Source organism: Melanerpes formicivorus, unplaced genomic scaffold (assembly GCF_026170545.1).
Source record: "Melanerpes formicivorus ecotype bairdi unplaced genomic scaffold, bMelFor1.0.p_v2 SCAF_11, whole genome shotgun sequence".
Lineage (NCBI taxonomy): Eukaryota > Metazoa > Chordata > Aves > Piciformes > Picidae > Melanerpes > Melanerpes formicivorus.
The window spans coordinates 9,009,850-9,036,405 of NW_027142363.1; the positions used below are offsets into that span (position 1 = coordinate 9,009,850).

Below are 26,556 nucleotides of genomic sequence, written 5' to 3' on the forward strand. Positions count from 1 at the left end.
CGTGCCAATTTGCACTGGGTATCTAACTTTGCTCTATACAGTTTAACAATTATGCTACAGCAGTTTCTCCAGGTGTTTTGACATGCAAATGTTTTGCTGAATCGTTATACTTAGTGATGTAACTGGAAATCTGTTTCTTCACATCGCTGCTGTAGTGCTATGAGGTGGGCGGGACAGCAGTGGCACTGGGCTTCTGCTTTCATAGCCTATTCTCATGGTCTTTTGAAATGTGATGCTACTAGACAAAAGTTGTCAGCATCCTGATGCATCTTAAAATAAGGAACAGCTGAAGCAGCCATAGGCTTGCACTGCCTTTGCAAGCTGCCTTTGAGCTGCTGCTGAGTTGCTGTGGAAACCAACTGCAGAGGGATGGAAAATAGGCTGTGCTTTTTTTTTTTGAGAACTGGAGTAGTTTAAAACCCCATCCTCTGTTTTCAGAAGCTCCCTCTGAATTGCCATGGAGACAAGAAGAGTAGCAGAGTTTTGAGTGTTGTAGAAGTGTGAGCTATAAATATTTATTTGATTAATAGCAGCATATGCTTTCTGGATTGTCTCTCTGTTAAACTAAGCTCCACACTGCATTGAACCTTTGCAAGCTGTGATTTCAAACTGTTCTCTCTTCTCTGTAGGTGGAAAAAAAGAGAACAAAAAAAAAATCCTGAAACTTTGAAGGAAATTGAAAAATTTACATGTTGATAGTTATGTTAAAATTAATTGTAATCCCCACCCCCACCCCTGAATTTCTCACACCATGCTGTGCATAAATCCTTCAGGGTTGGGACTGCTGAAAGCACTTAGGAAGCTATTCAGTTTATTTGGAATTGTTGTGCTTCGGTGTTCAGTTTCTTCAGAAAGGCTGACCTAAATCTCTTCCTTTCTTGTCCCATGCCACTTAGTTTTTATTTCCTACTTTCTCCTCTACAAGCACTTCCAGTTTTGTGAAGTTTCCAGGGTCAGCTGTCCTTGGGGCTGTACTATGAAATGAATCATCAACATGATTTTAAACTCTTAGGACTAATACTGAAAACTTTGGATAAGTGTCTCTGAAAACTCATACTTTCAAGACTTTTTTTTGTTTAATTTGGGAGTTAGGAATAAAGACATCATCAGCTGCTGTGCTAGCCTTCCAGATTGCACTAAACAGTACACACAAAGATGAGGATTAACTCATTGTTAAGTTTGCTAATCTCCTCTACAGTTGAGGCATTTAACACAAGAACTTTCTTTCCCCTGTGAGAGTTCCTCAGATCTTCCAATACAAGCTTTTAATACAGGTAGAGGTCCAACTCTTAGTCACTTTCTGGCAAAGCTTCTCTTCCCCTGTTTAAATAAGTCCTGGATGGATAAAAGTGCACTTCTGCATTCTGTTTCTCTTGTGATTTCCATTACAAAGGCAGAGATGAGGGTGAAGGATTAGTTTTATGCTACAACTAAAAAAAGTAGTGGGGTTTTGCACTAGGCTGTAGGTCTCTGTATATGTAGTAAGTAGTAAATCCAGGAAAAATTATTAGACCTTGAGCAGCTTGGCTATATAAACTCTGCCACTTCAGCCTAAGCTTTGGGAATTTCATTAATTTACTTTTTTTTCCCCCCAAAAGAAATCTCCATACTACCTGCCCTTTGTTTGTGTGTTTAAGTTTGGAGATATTTGAACACCTTGCTTAGTTGCTATAGAAGACCTGCTGGCAGGATACTTTAAAACTTGACTGCTTTGTCATACTTGGGTACCTGTAGATAATTGTAAATTATTTTATTTTTTTTAAATAATTAGTTAAAAAAAACCCACAGCTCAGCTGCTTTTGCTCACCATTTGAGACCTTTTAATCACAGAATCACCAAGGTTGGAAGAGACCTCAAAGATCATCAAGTCCAACCTGTCACCACAGACCCCATGACTAGACCATGGCACCAAGTGCCACATCCAATCCCCTCTTGAACACCTCCAGGGATGGTGACTCCACCACCTCCCTGGGCAGCACATTCCAATGGCCAGTTGACTCTCTCCATGAAGAACTTCCTCCTCACCTCGAGCCTAAACTTCCCCTGATACAGCTTGAGACTGTGTCCTCTTGTTCTGGTGCTGGTTGCTTGAGAGAAGAGACCAATCCCCTCCTGGCTACAACCTCCCTTCAGGTAGTTGTAGACAGCAATAAGGTCTCCCCTGAGCCTCTTCTTCTCCAGGCTAAACAACCCCAGCTCCCTCAGCCTCTCCTCACAGGCTTGTGCTCAGGGCCTCTCCCCAGCCTCATTGCCCTTCTCTGGACACGTTCAAGTGTCTTGATGTCCTTCTTAAACTGAGGGGCCCAGAACTAAAAATAAACAAAACCACAACAAAAACCCACAAATGAACAACAACACAAAAATAACAACAAACAAACAAACTAAATCCAAAAAACCTCCAAACACAAAAGGTGAAGAGAGTACCTGTTGCCTTCCCAGCAAGACCTGTTACATGTGTGTAATATATCTAACTGACCTACCGTCTGGATGCTGGCCTTGTTATCAGCTTCAAATATGTAGCTCTGCTCTGAAGAGCAAGCAGAGTAGTGGATAGCTCCATTGTGCATGGCTCTAAGCCTAGGCTATAAGGGTGGAAAAATGCCTTTTGGGTTTAGGGAGTATTTTGGTTTCACTGGGGGTTGAAGGAAGGTCAGTTTTGTGCGTGGCAGAGACTCCGCTGCATCGTTCTGTAATAGCTGCTCTTTCAAAAGAGAAGCCAAACCAAATATTGAATTGAGCTGGTTTTTTTCCACCACCCCCACTCTTCCATTGCTCCAAAAGCTGAATGCATTTCTCCATGAAGAAAAAAAAAAAAAGAAATGTCAGGAGTTAGGAAAGGGCTTGTACAAAAGGAGAGAAGGGATAGCTAGCAGGTGTCTATGCACACAAATTGCTGTTCCTTGCAAGAGGCTTTTCATGAAATTATTAATGAATCTCCTTGTGGAAGAGGCAGCACCTACAACTTAGAACTTAACATTGTGCTGCTCTGCCAGTGAGCTTTTATTCCTGCAGTCCCTTATCTCTGAACTTTCTGAATATCTAAAAGCCTGCTTCTGCTGTGTCTGTCATTCCAGAGTCAGGACCAAGACATAAGAGAGACCTCGACAGGCTGGACAGATGGGCAGAGTCCAACGGCAGGAGATTGAACACATCCAAGTGCCGGGTTCTGCACATTGGCCACAACAACCCCATGCAGTGCTACAGGCTGGGGTCAGAGTGGCTGGGGAGCAGCCAGGCAGAGAGGGACTTGGGGGTGATGGTTGATGGTAGGATGAACATGAGCCTGCAGTGTGCCCAGGCAGCCAGGAGGGCCAATGGCATCCTGGCCTGCATCAAGAACAGTGTGGCCAGCAGGAGCAGGGAGGTCATTCTGCCCCTGTACACTGCACTGGTTAGGCCACACCTTGAGTACTGTGTCCAGTTCTGGGCCCCTCAGTTTAGGAAGGAGGTTGACTTGCTGGAATGAGTCCAGAGAAGAGCAACAAAGTTAGTGAGGGGCTTGGAACACAGCCCTATGAGGAGAGACTGAGGGAGCTGGGGTTGCTTAGCCTGGAGAGGAGGAGACTCAGGGGTGACCTTATTGCTCTCTACAACTACCTGAAGGGGGGTTGTAAACAGGCAGAGGTTGGTCTCTTCTCCCAGGCACCCAGCACCAGAACAAGAGGACACAGTCTCAGGCTGCGCCAGGGGAAGTTCAGGCTGGAGGTCAGGAGGAGGTTTTACACAGAGAGAGTGATTGCCCATTGGAATGGGCTGCCCGGGGAGGTGGTGGAGTCGCCGTCACTGCAGGTGTTCAGGAGGAGACTTGACAGGGTGCTTGGTTACATGGGTTAGTTGATTAGGTGGTGTTGGGTGATGGGTTGGACGCGATGATCTTGAAGGTCTCTTCCAACCTGGTTTATTCTATTCTATTCTATAACATTTCTAGTATTGTCTAAGTAGTGGAGATAACTAGACATACATTTTTCCTGACACATACTACTACCAGAATAATACAGCTGCTTTGCAATGCCAGGAAACCAGGACTGCATCTGCTCATATGGAGGAACTGTTTTCCTTATAGTTGTAAGGACTAAAAAATTAACTTCTTCGTTAAAAGTAGTTTCTTCGAGCTGCTGGAAAAACTTCTGTTATTTTCCGCTGGTGTAGGGGTAGCGCGTGTGTACCTAGCGTAGAATCCATTGGTCCCTTGATTAAAAACATCTACCACGTCTTATGTCCTAATTAGCCAATAAGAATGTTGAAAAACTTGCCACACATTTCACAGCACATTAAGCTACTCTCAATAGCTGCGTGTGTTGCCACCAGTTCTCAGAGCTGCAGCAGCTTCAGGGTCTGAACGACTGAAACTTGCTGTGTTTAAGTCTAGCAGTTTCCAAAACATGACAGAATGGCTGCTGACAGCTACCACATAAGTGAAAGGGTGGCTGAAAAGGAATTTAAGTTCCTTTTGTGCTTCAAACTCCTTTAGCTGGTCAACCAGAAAATGTGCTGTGTCTCTTAGGTTACCATCCTTTATTTAGTCACACCACGCCTATTACAATACAAAATCTCAGCTTAGATGGACTTGCTATTCCCACCCCACAGACCTCCCCTTCAGACTACTCCTCTGTTTGTATTTTGTGGCTGAAGTTATGCAGGGTTGTTTTTTGTGAATTGAATAAACTCTGCCTAGAGTACATTCTATTCTACTATTGTTCTTTAAAAGTCAAGAAATGTTGTAACCCAGAATAACTGGAAGGCTGAAGCTGAGCTTGCTCTTTTTTTGTTTGCTTGTGGTTTTCTTCTCCCCATGATGTGGGGTAATTTCTTCTAGTCTGTGTCCAATTTTTGAAGTCTTAATGCCATGTTTGGGTCATGTTTACCTAATGAAACCGAGTTGACTCCAGTTATTTCAGGTTATGTTTTGGTGCCTAAATTGCCAATTTTAGGAACTGGTTAAGGAGACTCATGCAGAGGCTGTGAATACCCCTCATATCTCTACAGCACATTTGCTGGAGGTTAGCATTCTCTAAACTGAACTGATGGAAGACAAAGGCTGCTTAGACCCTGACTGCTGACATCAGTGTTGATGAGAAGAGTGGTGGGTATGAGTCCTGGTTGCCTGGCTAATTGTCAGAGTTAACATAATCTAGCCTGTGAATGCTATCATGAGCAGGGCTTGGGAGCCTTTTGGTTGTAGCAACTGCATCTTAGACTACTAAAAAGAATGGGAGTTAATCTTTCTTCCTTTCTTCCTTTCTTCCTTTCTTCCTTTCTTCCTTTCTTCCTTTCTTCCTTTCTTCCTTTCTTCCTTTCTTCCTTTCTTCCTTTCTTCCTTTCTTCCTTTCTTCCTTTCTTCCTTTCTTCCTTTCTTCCTTTCTTCCTTTCTTCCTTTCTTCCTTTCTTCCTTTCTTCCTTTCTTCCTTTCTTCCTTTCTTCCTTTCTTCCTTTTCTCCCCTTGTGATTAAGAAATAATGTTGTCCAAAAGTAGATAGCTTCTCCTCTCCATTCCCCATTTATGGACTATATAGTATCATAGTATCAGTCAGGGTTGGAAGGGACCACAAGGATCATCTACCTCTGAACTATTTCTCTTAGGAAAAAGTATAGTAATAGGAGGGTCCAAACAGATGTGTTTAAACAAAGTGACTGTGGCAAAACACTAGGTATAATTGCTGTATCCCATGGCAGGTAGATACATGTCTGAAGTCTGCATCAGCAACCAAGCACATCACTAAAGGTTTATCCTGGGGTGGTCATGTGTCTGAAGGATGCTAACACCAAACAGACGTCTGGTTTCCTGTTCTCTTTCAGGAATATCAGTAACAGTACTGGCATTGTTGTTGCTCTTTTCTTGGGACATCAGACTTCCTAAACTTACAGTATCCTCTGAAATCCTTTGTTAAGCTTGGCTCTAGACCACCTGCTATTTAGAAGTTGGCAAAACAAATACTGCAAGACTGCTTTTTCTCCTGTCCTTACAACTTTGTTTTGATTTTGTTCTCATGTAATTTCCTCCAGGCACACTGCTTCCTTTGATTTGGTTTGACTAATACATTTTTCCTTAATGATTCCTTCAGATAGTAGTATCAGTTTACAGCTGTGTGAGTAATTATCAAATGGAAAGTATGAATTTTGGGGGTTTACTTCTAAACTAAGTTACTGACACCAAGAGCAGTGGTTTGTTGGTTGGTTTTTTTTTTCAGTCCATATGAAAACATTTGATGAATAAAAAGGCTAGTGGTGCAGTAATATTTCAACTTTTCACTCTTTATATGGTTAATTAAAATCCAAAGCTTAAGCCTTTCATTCTGAATAGTCAGTGGAGGTATTTCTAGAAAGACATTTTCAAGAGGAAATGTTCTAACTTTAAAAAGCCCTCCTGTGTTCCTGTTTGATCAGAATATGTAGTAAGTTTAATTCAGTCAGTTATCTCTTTACCACCTTAAGTTACAATTCAGACTTGACTGCTCCTTGAAGAGGGTCATGTATATGTGTGGTTTCTGTGTGTTCTGTGAGGATGGCATATTTTTGTGCTTACTGCATTGCATAATAGGGTCTTCATGTCTTCTATAAATCCCTTGAAGCAAGGGGAAATATGAAGACATTCTGCAATTTCAAGATCCCAAGAGAAACCCTGCAAAGTAATTTCACTGTAACTTCCATAGTGAGAAGTAGGTACCAAGGTGCTGCTCCAGAAGTCAAAACATGCTTCTAGTTTATGAATGCTTAGACCATGACAGTGTGCTGTGACGTCTCTATTAAAGGAGAGAAAATTCCAGGTCTGTGGAACAGTGAATGTAGTGCAGTGGTGAATTACATACATTTGAGCTGTTTTGTGTCCAAACAGAGAAGGCTGATGTGCCAGTAATTTGTAGATAGCTTTACCTGCACACTGAAGTCCTGGAAATGCTTCCTGCCCAAGTGTTAGCTGCTGTCAGCCTTGGAACAAAATGCTTCTCCCTATCGAACACATGAAGGAAGACTGAAACTAAGAGGAGTATGGTATGACTAGTTTCTGTCTGTTAAAAGAACATTATCATGTTTCTAAATATTGTTAATAGCAAGAGGGGCTCAGTTCTTGTTCATACCCTCTGTAACAGTCATTCAGTTGGCTGATGTGGGTAGGGGAAATGGACACAATTAGGAGTGTCTATGCTGTCTTCAAAACTGGTCCTAAACCCAATGGAACTTGAATTGCTTGGTGGACTTGTAGCCTACCATGGATTAATCAAAATAGTGACCAATTCTTGGGCCATGCAGTAAGACTTGTGAATTGTGAGGGAAGGTAGGGGAATCCTTTCCTGTTAAGAAATCATTTATAGTGAGGTGCAGTAGGGGAGGAGGTAGCTGAATGGGATTTGTTGTAGAGCTAGTGGTTGTTTTGTTTGGTCTCTCTGGAATTTAAGTATTCCTGATACCAAAGATGTCCAATATTTATTTTTTTTTCTCCTCTCTCTTTGGTATAAAACTATAGAAAAGTTGACTAATGTTTTCTGTCTCACTTCAAAAAGAAATTGAAGTAACTACTAATTGCTGCACACCTTTTTTTAACCTCTATAAGCATGCTTGCCTTGCATAGAAGTGCAATGGAAAATACACTTATGGATTAATACAAGTCTCCTCAACTAGAAACAGAGACATTGCACTGGTATAAAACAACTCCTACTGTTTATATGGAATTTCTTACACATAAATATTATTATGATATTGTAAGAGAGATATATTACTATTTTTCACAGGTGCCAAGGCATGGAGAGGAAAAGATTAATTGTTCAAGGCCACCCGCATTGCCAGCCCCGGTCTAGTTCTCAGTGCTGTACTCTCTCTAGTAGACAATATCTAATCTGTCCAGTGTAAGGAGGTCTCAAAAATACTTCTTGTAGATGCTGAAGCACGTATGAAATTGCAAGTGTTTGTTGCTGAATTGTCTTTTCCCCCCCTTTTTTTCTGTTCCCTTGCAGATCATAAAGCGTCTGGCATTTCCATTGAAACGGATAACAAAAACGTCAAAGCAGAGGAGTTTAAGGGTACAGTATGGACATTGCTGTGATTATTTTTCATATATGAGCAATACATGCAAACTATAGATATACAGAAGCTGTTTCTGCATGTGAGATTGATATCCTCTGTCCTGAAGGGTCCTGCTCCTACTCTCTCCATTGACTCTTTGTGTAATCTTGGTGTTTCCCTGTTTTCTCTTACTTTTGACATGTGTTTGGATGAGCTGGTCCCCAGAGGTCCTTCTCAACCTTACCTGTTCTGTGATTCTATGACTTGTTTGTCAGTCCTGGTAGCTCACTTTGTAACTTCTGCCTGCTTTCCCTCCACCCAAAATTATGTTAACTGATAGAAAGGAGGAGTATTAATTTACCTTTCAGGAAAGTGAAGTGAGAGACTAGTGATAGAGCACCTACAAGTCAGCTAATTGTCAGTAACTATAATTTAAAGAGCTATTTTGGTTAGTAACTAAAATGCCTGTTTACTAGAAGTCATTTGTGATTTCACATATGACATATATAAATATGTAATGTGCTAGAGAAGTTAGAGAGGCACAGAGAGAAATCTGATGTTCACTTGGCAGATGAGAACGGGATCTGAGTAGTTTGTATGTGAGGTTTATGGGTTTGTTTGGGGTTTTGTTTTTAGTTGGAACTGAAAGGGAGGAGAAATTGAGAATTGAAAGAACTGTCTGCTGAGGTAATAATCAAATATTTTGGAGGCCTATAAAGCTCTCAGCTGGGTTCCTGTCATGTATTCTTGTCACTTTTGGGGAAGAAAAAAATGGACGCTTTTAGAACTCACAACAGGCAGGAAGAAAGAAAAGCTCTTCAGGCAATATCAGTTGATTAGGTTCTGACACTTTTTATGATCTATGGTTTACACTTGGTTCTTTTGCTGTTTGTATGATAGAGTGAGATCAGTTTAACATAGCTTAGACAGCATCTTTTTGTGTAGCAGTGCTAAAGGGAATGGTAGGGGCTGAGAGATGAAGCTATAAATCTACAGTTGTAATGCCTGATCTTCATGTGTTTGTCTTTTCTCCTCCAATCTCTATTACTGTAGAGGAGGGTGATTTGACACTGGAACAGGCTACCCGGGGAAGTGGTCACAGCACTAAGCCTGTCAGAGTTCAAGGAGTGCCTAGATGATGCTGTTAGTCATATGATTTAATTTTAGGCAGTACTGAGAGGAGCAGGATGTTGAACTTGATGATCCTTATGGGTCCTTTCCAACTTGAGATATTCTATAACTAAGTGATAGCCTCCAGACCAGGCATAAATCCAATTTAAACATTGTGCAGACCTCCCCAAGATCCCCAAGGGTTTTTCCAGGCCTGGCAGAACTTGTGCTGATGCACAGTGTCCAATGGACCTACCTTACTGCAAGCCAAGTAGACTTACTCTGAAAAGTAGCTCCAACTCCATTCATATAGGAAAAAAAAGCCGGAGAGAGGAACTATAACTAAGGAGGGGTTTATTATGTTGTCTCTGTTCTGCATGCTCTCCATTTCTTCCATTCTATTCCCTTTCTTTGAATAAGATTAGTGGGAGGGTATCAATTCTAGCTTTTTCTGAAATTAAAAGAAGTGGCATGCAAGACAGTGGCAGCTCATTGAAGACAGCTGAGAACACTTCAGCTGAGCTGCCTCTATGTCAACATCAGTATATTAATACACCAGCTCATGAGATCAGCCAACTGTCACAAGGTCAGTAGCAAAAGCAAGCTGAGCTTGAATGATGGGTTTTCTTTGTTAGAAGGATACAAAAACAAAATGGAAAGGAAACTTTAGCAAATCTTAAGATTCAGGAAACCTCCACCCATCCACTCAACCTGAAGTCAGGAACCTTGGGCTTCCTGAGTGCACAGTGTGTTTTTCGAAGCAGCAAGTGCGTGTGTAACGCTTCTGGCAAAGAATGCTCTCCCGCTTCAATTTTTCTTTCAAGTCTGGACATTTTTTTTCCCCTGCAAGAGATTACCAAGGCTACCAGTCTGGCCTCTTGGAAGCTTTTTGTTTCTCTGCAGAACAGACCTGGGAAATCAGACTCTAAAAAGTGAGTGTCTAGATCCATTGGTAGCCCTTAATTGCCTTTCAGCCTTGCTTGCTGAAACTGGAAGTGAGTGTGCTAGCTAATGAAGATTGACTGCAAGTTTGAGCAGTGAATGTTTGTCTCCTGAAAGCCAAACACATAGTGCCAAAACTATAAAGGATTTTGATCATTGATGATCTGTTCTGTATTGGAAGATAAGCAGCCTAAAGATGGCAAGATCAATACTGAATTGCTTTCTTTCACCAAAGTTTCTGAGGGATACTGCATTTTACTTTAATAGATTTTGAGTCAGAGAGATGTGTGGCTGTATTCTTTTCTCTGATATTTTCTCCCAATAACTTTTATTAATTGCTTGACTTGAGAGTAATTTACTGGGAGAACAATGTAAATGCAACGTTATATATTTCAGCATGTGGTTCCATAGAGAATGGAACTACCAAAACACTGAGTTTTTCCCAACAGCTTACTTACAGAGATTGTTATGTCTTCTCTCCCTCTTTGGTTCCCTCATCATGACTGTAGGCTTGACCACAGACCACAATTACTATGGTGCAACCTACACATTAGTCATGGCATATGCTGGCGCCCGGCTGTGAGAGAGGAGAGAAGAGCAGCTGAGGTCCCAATATGACATGTTCCTCAGGAGCAGCATTTATTTTGGTTTGTTTCCTACACAGTTATTACAACTTTAGCAATGATGAGTAACTCTTGAAATCTCAGTCTCTCTGAAATCTGGCTGGTGATGCCCACTCTGCTTAAGTCAGGGAAACTTGAGTGGGTATAAATATGAAGATTTTTATGAACCTTCTTTTCTCAAGAACTCAAAAGAACCACTGAGGGATGTTGTGAGCAACCTCTGCCACCAGCAGCCCCAGGAGGCTGGGAGTTCCTCCTGCCCAGCCACTGGAGTCCAGTCCAATACAGCTGGAGACCTGAAGATTTTTTTCTCAAGCCAATGGACACAGCTGCTACTTTCTTGTCTGCAGGTTCAACCAGTAGCAAGTCTGTGTGCATGTCCAAGGATGCATGCATATGTGCACACATCCACACATACACATGCTCACAACACTGGCACTAGCAGCTACACAGACCACCACAGAAAAGGGGCTGCCTTCAACAGCACCCACTTACAGCACTGCCTGGGCACACACAAAGCATTGGGTATAGACAGCTGAGCCTCCTTTCTCCTCTCTGACTGGTGGATGTTGAAATTCAGTGAAGACAGCTCCCACACAGTGCTCCCTAGATTCACAAGCACATGTACATTCTCAGATCCCCTGAGTATCAGCACAGCCCCCCTCTGCCCACCCTCCAATCCCTGCTCTACTTACCAGCTTACCCTGAGGTTTGCTAGTAAATTACATGTACACCTCCAGGCAAACTGGGTTTTGGGAAGATACAAATGCTGCACATGCACTATGCACCCCTACTTCCACAGGCCAGCCCCACGAGCCCAATAGTGCCTATACTCCTAGTGCTGGCCCTAAATTTACTCAAGCCATTCCTCTCTGCTTCAGTAGCTAGCACTCCAGACATACATGCATTGAGACCCACCAGCACACCATCTCAACATCTGTGGCCCCTCCAACTACTGAGGCAGAGACCCTGCTCACTCCAGTTGCCCAGAGCACTGTCTTTTCAGTTCGCCTGGAGACTAATTGTCTTTGTAATCACCTTTTGTAGTCCCACTCTGTCATGTTTGTGTTTCTGTGTGTTTGGTTTGGATTAATTTTTTTTTTGGTTGGTGGGGTTGGGGCTTGAGGGTTTTGTTAGTTAGTTTTGGTCAGCATCCTCTTTATTTGTTACCACTTCTGAACTGAAAAGGTCCTTGACTGAGAAACCTCAATGAAGCAGATTCTTACCTTTGACATACAGCAGGCAATGTGAAAGTGAAATTAAATGTGTAAGTTACTTAGGAGACTATTTAGCCATCTTACTGGTGTGTTTTCCATCTGCCTTCAGTTATATTTTGAAACAGTTAAGCTACTGATACTGAATAGGAACAGTAATTCACAGAATATTGTTGCTAACCGCTCAAGAATCCTTTTTTTAATGATGATCTGTCCGCTCACAAAAATATTTAAACCTAAAGTAAGGGTAGTCATACAGAATCTCTGCCCACCCAGCATGGGAATATCTATCCTCAGGATCTGAAGTTTGATCCAAGAGCCACTAAGTATGGGAAAATTACTAGTTTCTGTTTCCCCATTGTGTTGTGTACATTTGCAGAAGGTCGGGATGGCATCACTTTGAGAAGTAGATCTGGCCCTTGCTGACTGCTCAAATTCTTGTGATGGGGGAATATTAATTTTATGGAGCCTGAATGTGTACCAAGCACAATGCTAAAGTCTTTAATTTTCCCTTTTGCTTTTTTATTCTTTTGTTCCTCTCTAGAGGCTATTCTTAGTTGCAAGCATAAATTTTCCAAAGGGATGAGCTTAAGGATAGAGTGGAAGAAAATCCAGCCTCAAGGAGTCTCATTTGTCTACTACAATGGTGAATTTACAGGTAGAGTACTACAAACTTGGACTGCTGATTTAGCCAGATGTTGACTCTTGCACAGTAACAGATGTTGACTCTTGCAGAGTAAAATAATAACATTAAGAAAGTGACTGAAAGAGAATGTTCCTCCCTAAGTTGTTCTTTTGAGGAAAAGAATTCTTGCCCAGGGGGAAAAGAAATAAAATTGTTAGTAACATCAACAATTATTAGTTACCTTTTTAATGAGGTTAATAAAATTCAAGAATAAAAGAAATGGCACTGCCCATTCCTGGACATTTTTTCCAAATTAAGTTATGTTGAGATATGAAGGGCCCAAAACTACTGCAAGCTCGGCATTTCTAGCCTACAAAGAGGTTTCTCAGACCCCTGGTAGAGCTGGAGGCTTAGACATGAATAATGTAGCAATTGTTATATACATAAAATATAAACTCAGCTGTATATTTTAAATAATTTGGGTTTGTTTGTTTCAGAAGTGGAATTTGTGTTTACATAGTCTGAAAAGGGCTTACTTCAGCTTGACATGTGGGAGAAAATATCATAGTATCATAGTATCAGTCAGGGTTGGAAGGGACCACAAGGATCATCTACTTCCAACCCCTCTGCCATGGGCAGGGACACCCCACACTAGATCAGGCTGGACAGAGCCTCATCCAGCCTGGGCTTAAACACCCCCAGGGACGGGGCCTCGACCACCTCCCTGGACAACCCATTCCAGGGTCTCACCACTCTCATGGTGAAGAACCTCCTCCTCACATCCAGCCTGAATCTCCCCACCTCCACCTTCATTCCATTCCCCCTAGTCCTATCACTACCTGATATCCTGAGAAGTCCCTCCCCAGCCTTCCTGTAGGGCCCCTTCAGATACTGGAAGGCCACAATTAGGTCACCTCGGAGCCTTCTCTTCTGCAGACTGAACAGCCCCAACTCCTTCAGTCTGTCCTCATAGGAGAGGTGCTCCAGCCCTCTGATCATCCTTGTGGCCCTTCTCTGGACACATTCCAGCACCTCCACATCCCTCTTGTAATTGAGGCAGTACTCCAGGTGGGGTCTCACCAGAGCTGAGTAGAGGGGGAGAATCACCTCCCTCGACCTGCTGGCCACACTTCTCCTGATGCAGCCCAGGATCTGATTGGCTTTGCGGGCTGCAAGTGCACAGTGAGAGCTCATGTTCAGCTTTTTGTCCACCAGCACCCCCAAATATGGGTCTCTGGTACCTTGTACACAATCAATGAAAGTTGAAGTGAAAGAAAAAAAGGATGGTGATTTTATTGCTTTATAGAGCCTGAAATATGTTCTGGTCTTGTTGATGAAGTTGGGTTTTTTCCTACATATATTTAATTTGGAGAAACACTGAAATTTGTGGTTCTGTGAGGGCATGTAACTTTAGTTGCATAAACCTTTATTAGAATAAACCTTTATTAGAATAAACCAAACCAGGTTGGAAGAGACCTTCAAGATCATCGCATCCAACCCATCAACCAATCCAACCCACCCAAACAGCTAACCCATGGCACCAAGCACCCCATCAAGTCTCCTTCTGAACACCTTCAATGACGGCGACTCCACCACCTCCCCAGGCAACCCATTCCACAGCGCAATCACTCTTTCTGTATAGAACTTCTTCCTAACAAGCTGTACAATGAAAAGAAACCTCATGGTACTAAGTTTAATGACAATATCTTTGCTAAATCCATCAGTTTTTTTCTTGACAAATTAAAATATCAAACACATTGCTGTGGTCACATGCACAATTCTCTCACAGAATCACCAAGGTTGGAAGAGACCTCAAAGATCATCAAGTCCAACCTGTCACCACAGACCTCATGACTAAACCATGGCACCAAGTACCATGTCCAATCCCCTCTTGAACACCTCCAGGGATGGTGACTCCACCACCTCCCTGGGCAGCCCATTCCAATGGCCAATCGACTCTCTCAGCAAAGAACTTTCTCCTCACCTCAAGCCTAAACTTCCCCTGGCACAACTTGAGATTGTGTCCTCTTGTTCTGGTGCTGGTTGCTTGAGAGAAGAGACCAACCCCCTCCTGGCTACAACCCCCCTTCAGGTAGTTGTAGACAGCAATAAGGTCTCCCCTGAGCCTCCTCTTCTCCAGGCCAAACAATCCCAGCTCCCTCAGCCTCTCCTCACAGGGCTTGTGCTCAGGGCCTCTCCCCAGCCTCATTGCCCTTCTCTGGACACGTTCAAGAGTCACAATGTCCTTCTTAAACTGAGGGGCCCAGAACTGGACACAGAGGCAAATTTCTGTGAGGCAAATAAGTTAGTGACTTCCATCCCTCTAGGAGTCTTTTTTTGTCACCTGACTACTGCCATTTCTGGAAATGTGCAAAAATATGTAGGTTTTTTGAACTGAGGTTTTATTTGGTCTTAAATGGGTGAGTCGTGGAGGGCTCTTCAGTGTCTCAGGAAAGGGATTATGTGTGGCTCCTTGGTTTTAGATAACTAACACTGAACAAATGAGCTATAGTTCATAAATTGTACATGATTTCAGAACAAGCCAGTGAGACACAGGCATTTTCTATAAGCAAACCTCTCTGTTCTCTCTTTGAGGTGACCTTCGAGGCCGGGCAGAGATGCTGAATACAGGAATCCGGATCAGAAATGTGACTAGAAAGGATTCTGGGACCTACCGCTGTGAAATCAGTGCAAAGAGTGAAGAGGGACAACGTCTGGGAGAGGCTACTATTACTCTCACAGTATTAGGTACAAACTTTATTACTTGGCCTTCTCTAAAGAAACTGAGTGATGTGAAGGGGTGCTGAAGGTAGAGTTGTCCATATGGTGTGTGGCTGCTGTGGTTTTGGGTCTCCTCTGGGCTGAGTTTACATATTCGTGCTCATACTCTTCTTATAACACACATCACAATCTTCTTATAACACACATCACAAAAGAGCTTTGCAAAATGCACACTTGCATTAAAAAGGTTTTTTTTATATATAAATAGAGGTTTCAGGATCTCAAAACTTAGCAGCTTAATCACTCGGTGGCTGAGAATCTGGAGAAGCTTGATCATGGTGTTTGGCACTGGAAAGTCAGCATCTGTCAACACCAAATATTCCTAAGAAGCAGTTAATTCCAATATGCTACAGTCTCCTCCTGTTTTTGGAAGTAGAAACTGCTGCAGTGTCTGTGCATTGCCAGCCAGTGAGCTAGCCATCTGTGGGCTTTATTTACAGGAGAGATGGTGTTGGTTTTGGGGGTCAAGGTTCTTTGTGGCTCTTTCTTTGTTTTCTTTCCCAGTTGGGGAAAGGAGGGAAAAAGAATACTAAATTCATTCTTCTTACATTCTTCCTCACGTTTTCCCCAGTGCTAAAGAGTGGTAGTTTTAGTTTTCTTTTCTCCATATAGGGAGAAAGGAAAATATTTGCTTTTGCAGTTTCTATATATCTTTTTCTATTAAAAATGATGTTTAAAAATCATAGTCTTACAATTTCCTCATAAAGGATAATCAATTCATGACCTTCTGATTAGCTCAAACAGTGAAGCAACTCCACTTATTCCTCCTTTGTTCCACTCTCTCAACAGCTTTCCTATTTTAAGTGTGACTTCTTAATTTTGAAGCTGAAATCTTAGAGCCCAAAGGGGGGGGAGGGTGTGTGTGAGTGTGTGTGTGTATTGCTCACAAGCCTTTTTGAAAGTTAGTGAAATAGTTGGCATTGCACTTGTTGGATTTGGCTTGTTTTATGTTTTTACTTTTAATTTTTCAATCACCCAAGAAAAAAAGAAAAAAAAAGCTTGTTAAGGTGTCACTTGTGCTTTTAATGTTCCACTTCATCCTTAGTTTTCATCTATATAGTTTCAAGTTACCAAAAAAACCCTCACAAAACAAAAAGAAGTTATGTTCCTTTTTGATTTACATAATTAAATCTGGAAAAGAAGCATTCATCTTTGTGGTAGAACGAATGATCTGTTTTCCTCCCTGTGTGGAAATGTTTGATTTTGACTGAAACACAAATTTAGAAGACAATAGGTTGGGGGCTTCAACCTGGGATTTGCACAGTGCCTATGAAGATGGCCAGCCTTGGTAATTCTTTCTGACAATCATTTTTAGAGCAGCAGTTGACTTCTTTCAATACAAAAAATTGAAAGAAGTCAACTGAATTGGTGGGCTGCAGATTCCCTGGGTTATCCATCCCCTCTGTTTGTGAGCAGGAGGCCCCATGCAAGAAACCACGTGAAACAAACTTTCTGGGTATAGATGAGAATTTATAGTTGGAGACAGAATGACACAGCATGTGGTGGAGGAGCTAGAGATCAAGCCCCTTGCTTCCATTTTTAGCACCTCATAAATTTCACTGAGCTCTCCAGCAGCAGGACTCTGCCTTCAACTCTTTCTCCAGCACCTCATTCCATTAATCTGATAGTCTCTAAGCATGTACACAAGTGCTCACCTCCTCACCTGTGACTGTCAAACTGTTGTCATACAGACAATGCTGATAAGACTGTAACAACTGCAATTTCCTTGTCCAGTTGCTCCAACTACTCCAGTATGTGAGGTACCCAGCTCTGCAATGACGGGAACAGTAGTGGAACTGAGTTGTAAGGAGACTGAAGGGTCTCCTCCATCTGAATACCAGTGGTACAAGAATGGTGTTGCCTTGCTGGAAAATACAAGAACAGGCAGTGCTAGAGCAGCAAACATAACTTACACCATGAATAAAAAGTCTGGCACTCTGGTAAGTGTAATCACCAACTCTGTCATAATCAGCTATCAAGAAAACCTCATTTACTGCTTAATACCATGATGCACAGGTTTCTTAATTCAAAAAAGCACAAAGTCTTCATTGGAAATCAATGTCATGCTGCAATAAGTGCTAACAAACATAGAAGGTGGTTTCTGCACCAGACCAATGATAAGCAATTGTCACTGAGTGATATAAATTGTGTGAGTTGCGAGACTGCAGTAATGGTAAAAAAGCAGAATCTAGAAAATATGTGAGAAGTCTCACCTTTGCCAGCTAGATAACTGGTGGCAGGTGAGAATTATTTCTCAGTACATCAACAGAGTTTTATTTGATAGTGCCTTTAAAATGTGCAATGGCAGCCACTTCAGTGGAAGTGCAGCACTAAAGGCAGCCTAGGATCTGTGCAATCCAGTGGCATTTATAAGTTCCAGTCCAGTGTTTGAGGTCAGTGGGAATGAATTAAGGCTGAAAGTAAACATGGTAGCTTTTTTGGTGTAGTTTGGTTTGCTTTTCTGTGTGACCTGCTCTAGGTGCTCCTGCTTTGTCAGGGGCATTGGACTTGATGATCTCTGGGGGTCCAGTCCAACCCTTAACATTCTATGATTCTGTGGGGCTTTTCCCCTTCAGAGCTATCCATCTCTTTCTCATTCTCTCCCTGTGAGCTGATCCTTCAAAAAAGGTTGATACATACTACTTGCAGTGCATTGACAGCTGAGATTTTTTCAGAAGTAAAGAGCTGGGCCAGGAACAGTCTACATTTGTGCACAACCAAGCATGGAAGCTGAAATGTGCCTAAGCATTCAGAGGTGCGGTGACTCAGCACACTGTGAAAATTAGGTGAACCACTCAAAATTACTGATTGCTTCTGATTCAGTCTTAATTTTAAAGTATGGGATATATTAAATGAAAAAAAGTTTGCAACTCTAATGGTTTAAAAAAAATAAATACTTGAATTGGCTTGAGGTCAGTCTCTGCCTATCTGTTGCTTCCTCATTTTGCTTCCTCGATGATCTCAAAGGTTTCTTCCAACTTGGTTAATTCTATTCTATGCTATTCTACTCTATGCTATTCTAGGTACAGTCTAGGTACAGTCAAGCAGATGATGCCTTCCTCAAGATGAGGAGGCCTATCAGGAGAGGCTGAGGGAGCTGGGGGTGTTTAGCCTGGAGAAGAGGAGGCTCAGTGGGAGACCTTATTGCTCTCTACAACTACCTGAAGGGAGGTTGTAGCCAGGTGGGGGGTCAGTCTGTTCTCCCAGGCAACCAGCAACAGAATGAGGGGACACAGTCTCAAGTTGTGCCAGGGGAGGTTCAGGCTGGATATGAGGAAGAAGTTCTTTACAGAGAGAGTGATTGGCCATTGGAATGGGCTGCCCAGGGAGGTGGTGGAGTCGCCATCCTTGGAGATCTTCAAGAAAAGCCTGGATGAGGCACTTAGTGCATGATGTAGTTGATTGGATAGGGCTGGGTGATAGGTTGGACTGGATGATCTTGGAGGTCTCTTCCAACCTGGTTGATTCTATTCTATGCTATGCTATGCTATTCTATTTTTGTGTTTACAGCAAGAGTATTTGATAAATAATGCAGTTTAGCATTTCTCCTTAGCTGAAGGACCAAGGAATGTGACTAGGGAGCTGAATTTTGAGGTGAACTGGAGTGGAATTTGTCATGTTCTTTCAGGGCTTTTTGGTTTAAAAAAAAACCACAAACAAACAAAAAACCCCAAACACACAACACCCCCCCCCATCAACAACAACAAAAACACAACAAAATAGCCCCCAACAACCAAATAATAACACAACCAGCCAAACAACAAAACAAACACACACTGCCAACAACAAAAAAAAACAACAAAAAAACCCACACACAACTCTGTTGCCATGTCAAAATCTCTATCCCACAGGAAATTCTGATTTTTCTTTCATTGCTTTTCTTTGTTTTTCCATTCTGATAATAATTTTGGCCTCCTTCTTAACAGCTGTTTAACACAGTTACAAAGAATGACACAGGAGAGTATTTCTGTGAAGCCTTCAATGGGATTGGATTATCTCAGAAATGCTCAGTGAAGCGAATGCAAGTTGGTATGTGTCAAAGCAAAGAAGGGCAGAGAAGAGTCTTGCAATGGGAACTATTTTATTGCATGATGCAACCGAGATGCTAAGACCAGACTGAATTCTATCTTTTGTTTGATTATGGCCCTTGGGGGAGGGTAATAATAATATGAGTTACTTGTGTATATGTTGCTGTGACTACTGAAAGCATTAATTTCTTGCAGCACAAACCTATCTCTCTGCATTTCATAGCCTTTAGGTTGCTAAATACTGCACTTCACAGAGCAGCAGGATCCATGGGAGAACTTTAAGGTTTCAGAATGCTTTTGTGGAAGGTGTACAGGATGCTGTGCCAGTCCGCTGGGTTCTTTTCCTTAGGAAAAGCCTTCCTTTTGAGATGCACTCATGTGAGATCTTAAAGTAACAGATCAGAAATTCAACTGAATGACTCACTTATATCTGCCAGAGGAACACTGAAGAAGTCAGTGTATCTTGACAATACATAAATCAATCAATCTTGCTGTCTCTTTTCTACTTGCACAGCGTAGGTGAAGAGTAGCACGTGTTAACTAATAAAGAATTCAGCAGAGGCTGGAGTGGCAGACTATAATAACCCAAAATGTATGAATGTTTGTGCAAAACATAACACTAGCTCTTGGACATGTGATAGGAAAGCAGATGGTAACAAATCCTAACAAATCTGCACAGAAATTCACGCCCAAGTATTTCATAAAACAATTGTCTAGTGCTTTCTCAGAGCTTAGCTGAAAGTCTTTGTGGAATGGTTTTTAAAGCATTCCTGGTTGATTATGAGCAAGTGTTCCATGGGCTACCAAGGTGGAATCTCTCTGTTGGGGAAACACTCCCTAAAGTCTGAAACTGCTGCCAACCAATGCATTAAAAATGATAGGTTTGGGAGTAAAATTTCCAACCATATATTAATGTATGCTTGGAGTCAGGATCCAAATTAGCAGTTAAACCTCGTCATTAGTTTTTGTTATACATCTTTCTTCTTGTTGGTTTTGTTTTGCCTAAAATAGATGATTCTCCAAAGCTCTTGGTGATTGTATCAGGAAATGGCCATGAATCATCACCTCCAAAATAAAAATGGCTAGCTCAGTGCAGAGTTTAACCTCAGACGTCTGGGCTAAAATATTTGTTGGCCTTTCTCATGGTGAATTTTAAAAGCCATGCTGTTTATAATAAGAAAGCACTGAATTTTAAATAACTCCTCTCCTTCAGGACTGGGGACCTGACATTGCCATCATCTATGCCAGTTATTTGAGGCACACTAACTATATGAAAACACTTGTTTTAAGACTGCTAAAGATTTCAAGGTTTTTTTCCCCTTAGAGACATATGACTTGAGTAATACTTATTTGGGATAGATACAATGAGGAGTATGTATCCCTCGACTCCTCTTATTCTTCCTTTACTTTTGACCCCAGCTAAGCAATTGAAGTGTATTGAGTGCTGCTGTTAATGTGGCTGTGATACAGTAGTGCTTTTGTGCTGCTTATCCTTATCTAACTTAGGCATCCTGGGCAAAAGACCACCTATAGATACAAAAGATGTTCATCCTAATTAGGGAAAAAAAATCCAGCAAATGGTAATTATTACAGATTATAACATTTTACTTCTCTTTTATCATTACAGATGACCTTAATATAAGTGCCATCATCATTGCTGTAGTAGTTGTGGCTCTGGTAATGGCACTCTGTGGCCTTGGAGTGTTTTATGCCCAAAAAAAGGGCTACTTTGCAAGTAAGTAAAACTGAATCACTCTTGCCTTTTGTCAAAAAAAAAAAAAAGAAGTCTGCTTCTCCTCTAAGTCCATGAAATTTAAGCTAATAACCAACAGCAACCTCTCTGTGCAAGAAAAAAATATATTCTGCCAACTTCTGCTGCAAAAGATGCTTCATGAATGGCATAGAGATGTTTGTGCAATTGCATAAGGCTATCAAACAGCAGTCAAGGGAAAGCAACGAGCCAGCCTCTGGTTCATGGAGCCTCTCTGCGCTAGTTTTGACAGGAAATGGCAAAGAAAGGCAATATAATAACAAGCCATGCAAGTTTGCTTGTAGTCAAAGGTTTGAGCTGCAGTTAGGATATGGGGAAACTAAATTCACGGGCTCCCTCTTCTGGGTCGCGGAGGAAGTGCTCTTAAGGATTGCTGCAAAAGGCTTGACACCAAGCCCCCGTCTGCATAGCGTTTATGCTAGTGCCTGTAGAGCTCAGAACAGCAAGGGATGCCAAATGTCTGAGAAGGTCTGCTGCCTGAAAATAACAGGCTAACGGAGCTGCTGCTAGAACTCGCTCAAAAGAATAGTGAAGAGGTGATTGGGAACAGTCAGCATGGCTTTGCCAAGGGCAAATCCTGCCTGACCAACCTGGTGGCCTTCTATGAGCAGGTGACAGAATTAATAGATGAGGGGCGAGCAACTGATGTCGTTTACCTGGACCTGAGCAAAGCCTTCGACACTGTCCCGCACCACATCCTGGTCTCCAAACTGGTGACACATGGGTTTGATGGGTGGACCACTAGATGGATAAGGAACTGGCTTGATGGCCGCACCCAAAGAGTGGCTGTCAATGGCTCCATGTCCCAGTGGAGGCCAGTGACAAGCAGAGTCCCTCAGGGATCAGTCCTGGGACCTGTCTTATTCAACATCTTTGTGGGGGACATGGACAGTGGCATTGAGTGCACCCTCAGCAAGTTTGCTGATGACACCAAGCTGTGTGGTGCAGCAGACACGCTGGAGGGAAGGGAGGCCATCCAGAGGGACCTTGACAGGCTGGAGAGGTGGGCACAGGCCAACCTCATGAAGTTCAATAAGAGCAAGTGCAGGGTCCTGCATCTGGGTCGAGGCAATCCCAGGCACAAATACAGGCTGGGCAGTGACTGGCTGGAGGATAGCCCTGAGGAGAGAGACTTGGGGGTGCTGGTGGACAAAAAGCTCAACATGAGCTCTCAGTGTGCACTTGCAGCCCGCAAAGCCAATCAGATCCTGGGCTGCATCAGGAGAAGTGTGGCTAGCAGGTCGAGGGAGGTGATCCTCCCCCTCTACTCAGCCCTGGTGAGACCCCACCTGGAGTACTGTGTCCAGTTCTGGAGCCCCTATTACAAGAGGGATGTGGAGGTGCTGGAACGTGTCCAGAGAAGGGCCACGAGGATGATCAGAGGGCTGGAGCACCTCTCCTATGAGGACAGACTGAAGGAGTTGGGGCTGTTCAGTCTGCAGAAGAGAAGGCTCCGAGGTGACCTAATTGTCGCCTTCCAGTATCTGAAGGGGGCCTACAGGAAGGCAGGGGAAGGACTTCTCAGGATATCAGGTAGTGATAGGACTAGGGGGAATGGAATGAAGCTGGAGGTGGGGAGATTCAGGCTGGATGTGAGGAGGAGGTTCTTCACCATGAGAGTGGTGAAACCCTGGAATGGGTTGTCCAGGGAGGTGGTCGAGGCCCCGTCCCTGGGGGTGTTTAAGAGCAGGCTGGATGAGGCTCTGTCCAGCCTGATCTAGTGTGGGGTGTCCCTGCCCATGGCAGGGGGGTTGGAACTAGATGATCCTTGTGGTCCCTTCCAACCCTGAATGAAACTATGAAACTATGAAACTTGGCAGTTTGTTTATCTTTTTGTTTTTAAACTCACTACACCAAAAAGAGACATTTGCTTCAGAAACTCCTCCTAGGAACTGAATCGCAGAATAATCTATGCATAACTATTTCAAAGAGCTTTGTATAAGCTAAGGAAACTTCTTGTGTTAATTATTGTTGGTTTTTTTATTCTTTTTCAGAGGAAAGCTCTTCCCAGTAAGTATCTGGATGCAAGCAGTACACAAATCACTGCAGACTTCATTTATACTTCTGGTGATTTAGTAACTGAGGATTGCCCAAGGCCTTTTTCATGTAATTCTTGTACAGCATCTTTTTTGAACACCAAAACAAACCTGACCCTACACACCAGCTTGTTCCCTTACTAGAACCAGTGTGCTGTTCAGAAAATTAATTGAGCAGTATTACAGTGATAAGTGGGTAGAGAAATATCTTTTTACACAGTTACAGCTTTGTTTCCTCCTCAAAGTAGACAAGAGATGATCATAACCAAAGAACTGTCTGGCTCATATCAATGTCCACAAATTATTTCAGGGAAGGTTTTGTAAAAATATCTCTAGTGGAAACTTTCTGAGGGTGTCTGGTCTACTCCTTTGATACTTCAGCCTCTTAAATTTCTGAGTCAGAATTCCTTAAGATATTTCAGTGCTCTCACACGAGGCTAAAATTATGTGCTTCATCGGTGGCTGGTTTCCAATTCATTTTTCTTTTCTTTTTGAAAGTTTATCTTAGTACCTCTAGATATTGGCAGGGAAAGAAAGGAAAAAAAGTAATGTCCTAGAGAGAAATACAAATAATACTTGAAAATACTGTGTGATTTGTACTGGTCATTTAGCACAGCTTTCCAGTTGTGCTTGAAAAGACAAGCTAGGGAAGGTGGTTCATGACACAATGGTAACTAAAAACATTCAACAGAACTGAGAGGGGGGAAAAAAGCCCTAAGGATTGCTGCAAATTGGGAATATTCATTCATAAATAAGATTCTCAATGGGTTAAACCACCAGAAGTGTCACTGTCTAACCTATGTTTTTCTCTGGTCTGTTAACAGAAAGACAACCAACTATCAATCTTCCAGTGAAAAGGCAAGTTATTTTGCATTCAGTAGTGTGTTTAAAGAGTTTTAGATGTCTTCAGAATTCCCTAGATCTGTGGTGTTTATGCACATGTACACACCCACTCCCACACCTGCCCCATACAGATGGCACCAGAACCTAGAGATACCTTACCTGTTCACATTTATAGCTTCCTATGACTCAGTTTCAAGGGCCATACAAGTACAGCTCCTTGTTCCATACTTCACCATCTTCTTCTTTACCACACTAACCAGATTTCTACTTGATTTTCATTTACCTGCTTCTTCCTCCACCTCCTTTTTCTATTACCTGCTTTTATTCTTTTTCTTTCCCATTTCCCCTCTATCAGATTTCACAATTTCTATTTGAATGTTTGACTGTTTGGTAATATCCTCTACACTGTCCACTTAATAATGTAATTTCTAGTGATGGCTTGGACTATAACTTGCCTGTACACATCAGTTAACCAAGGAAACTAGCTCAGACACGGTCCAAAGCAGTGGTGAGAGCAAGATTAGGAATTCCTGTAAGATTAATGTGGGTCAAAAGGCTTGACTAAATACATACATAGTTTTTCTCTCTTCCTCCCTGGGTGGGCTCAAGGGTTTTAAGTGCACATACCTTGATCCAGCTTTTCAGATGGGTGCCAAAGGAATGGAGCTCCAACTGAAGTTTTAACTAGGAGCAACTTAATTTCACTGTGTAAAGTTTAAGGCTACATTAGTAGCCTTAAAAGCTCACTGAACACGACCAATTTCTTTAATCAAACCAGAACTACTCAATAGCACTATTCATTCACCCTGGTATGACTTACTGAGGCCAACTATCTGGCTGCACCAAGTGGGAAGGCACAAACGCCGGAGAGCTGTGGTATCTGTTTATCAATATGAATTGCTTATGAATTAGACGCTCAACAGAGCTGTTTGATGGTTATGAACAGTTTATTACTTCTATTCTACATAGCAGTTACAGAAAAGGATAATGGAACAGTGCTTCAGGCATGCTGCTTTTCAATTTCTGTTTCTTTGATTCTTCAGATACGTACACTAATGTAATTCTAGTTAAAAAGCTTTGAACTATTACTTACATAACCTTGTTTGCTTCATTTAGGATTTCAAGCATACCAAGTCCTTTGTTATTTAGAAGATTTCAGCCTCTGTGAGGGACATCAAATGACTACTTGTTATACAAAAGTATCAAAGGGATCTTTTGACCTCTACTCTGTAAATATTGTTTACATGTACTACATGCTGAAAATGGAAACTGCCAATGTTTAGATCTAGTCAACCTGTGATTGCCTTTAAGAAAAAAGAAAAAAAGGGAAAAAAAAACACAGCAAAACCCAAAAACTTAAACAAAGAACTGAATATAATGTGCATGGAGACTTCTCATTTTGTTCATGGTGTCCTGGCAGACAAGCTCAACAAGCACACACTGTGCTGCAGCAATAAAGCAAGCCCATCGGATTCTGAGTTGCACCAAGGGCATCACCAGGAGAGATAAAATAATTATCCCATTCTACCTGGAATACTGTGTTCACTTTTAGTCCCTGCTATTAAAAAAAAAATAAATTAAAAAATGCAGACAGGCTGAAGAGGGTCCAGAGAAGGCCTACAAAGATAATTGAAGCTGTGGGATATGTGCCATACGAGGAAAGACTGAGAGAATTATGTATATTCAGCCTTGAGAATAGGCAGTTTAGGAGAGACCTTGTCACCATGTCCCAGTATTTAACAGAAGATGGAGACTCCCTTTTTACAAGGAGTCACAAGGAAAAGACAAAGAATAATGAGTACAAGTTATTGCTGGGGAGATTCTAATTAAGACACAAGATGAAAATTTTTTACTGTGAGAACAAGCAGCCCTTAATCTCCCTAGGGAAGCTGTGGATTCCCCAGCATTGGACAACTTCAAGATTCAGCTGGACAGAGTGCTGGGCCCCCTGACCTACCTAGATCATGCTTTTCCCAAGAAAGGTTGGACTAGATAATCTTAGATATCCTTCCAACCTGGTATACAGTGACTCTGTGATTGTGTGTACACATGCAGCAATATGGGATTCACGCTTACAGCTTGGAACAATCTATTCAAATAACTTTCATAGGTGACCTTCTACCACTACTTCCACTACCTCCATCTCCACTGTTGTCAAGGGCTCAAACTCTTCTGCAATTGTGACTTATTAGTACCTTGACACTGTATTAGATTTGCCAAAGTCATCTGTAAGCATGTAAGTAGTCATGCAGACTTAAACTCACTGTCCTGACAAAATAAAGCTTCCTGTAATTGAGTCTCAAACGGTGTCTTCTTGTCCAATATAAAAAGTCCACAGCTTCTCTTCCAGAAGGAAGTTTCTCTCTATAGACTGCATGTGTCACTTAAAGTAACTAAAAATCACACTAATATAAAGTCAAGCTGTAGTATCTCACCCTAACAGTTGAAGTGTTCAAAATAAATAGTTCCTCATAACCTGAAGTCTTTGTGTCAACCTCATTAACATGTTTCAGTTGCTTCTGTAATAGTCACACTTCATCACTTGTGTGTTTATAGATGCAGTATAAAATTAGTATTGTGTGCCTATG

General features: G+C 42.1%; 1 protein-coding gene across 3 annotated transcripts in view; it reads left to right on the top strand.

The window, feature by feature from the left end:
- JAM2 (junctional adhesion molecule 2) overlaps positions 1-26,449 on the top strand; it is a 39,835-nt gene extending 13,386 nt beyond the window's left edge. For 2 of the 3 annotated variants that reach the window (XM_068144462.1, XM_068144464.1), the window contains 9 exons: positions 7,947-8,012; positions 12,429-12,542; positions 15,105-15,257; positions 17,025-17,230; positions 19,217-19,319; positions 20,946-21,053; positions 23,084-23,099; positions 23,950-23,983; positions 25,085-26,449. In XM_068144462.1, coding sequence (XP_068000563.1) covers positions 7,947-8,012; positions 12,429-12,542; positions 15,105-15,257; positions 17,025-17,230; positions 19,217-19,319; positions 20,946-21,053; positions 23,084-23,099; positions 23,950-23,983; positions 25,085-25,117 — 833 coding nt within the window. In that variant the 3' untranslated portion in view covers positions 25,118-26,449. Of the gene's footprint in view, positions 1-6,336; positions 6,988-7,946; positions 8,013-12,428; positions 12,543-15,104; positions 15,258-17,024; positions 17,231-19,216; positions 19,320-20,945; positions 21,054-23,083; positions 23,100-23,949; positions 23,984-25,084 lie in introns of those variants that run through there. The other variant, XM_068144463.1, reaches the window with a different exon arrangement.
- The last annotated feature ends 107 nt before the right edge of the window (positions 26,450-26,556 follow it).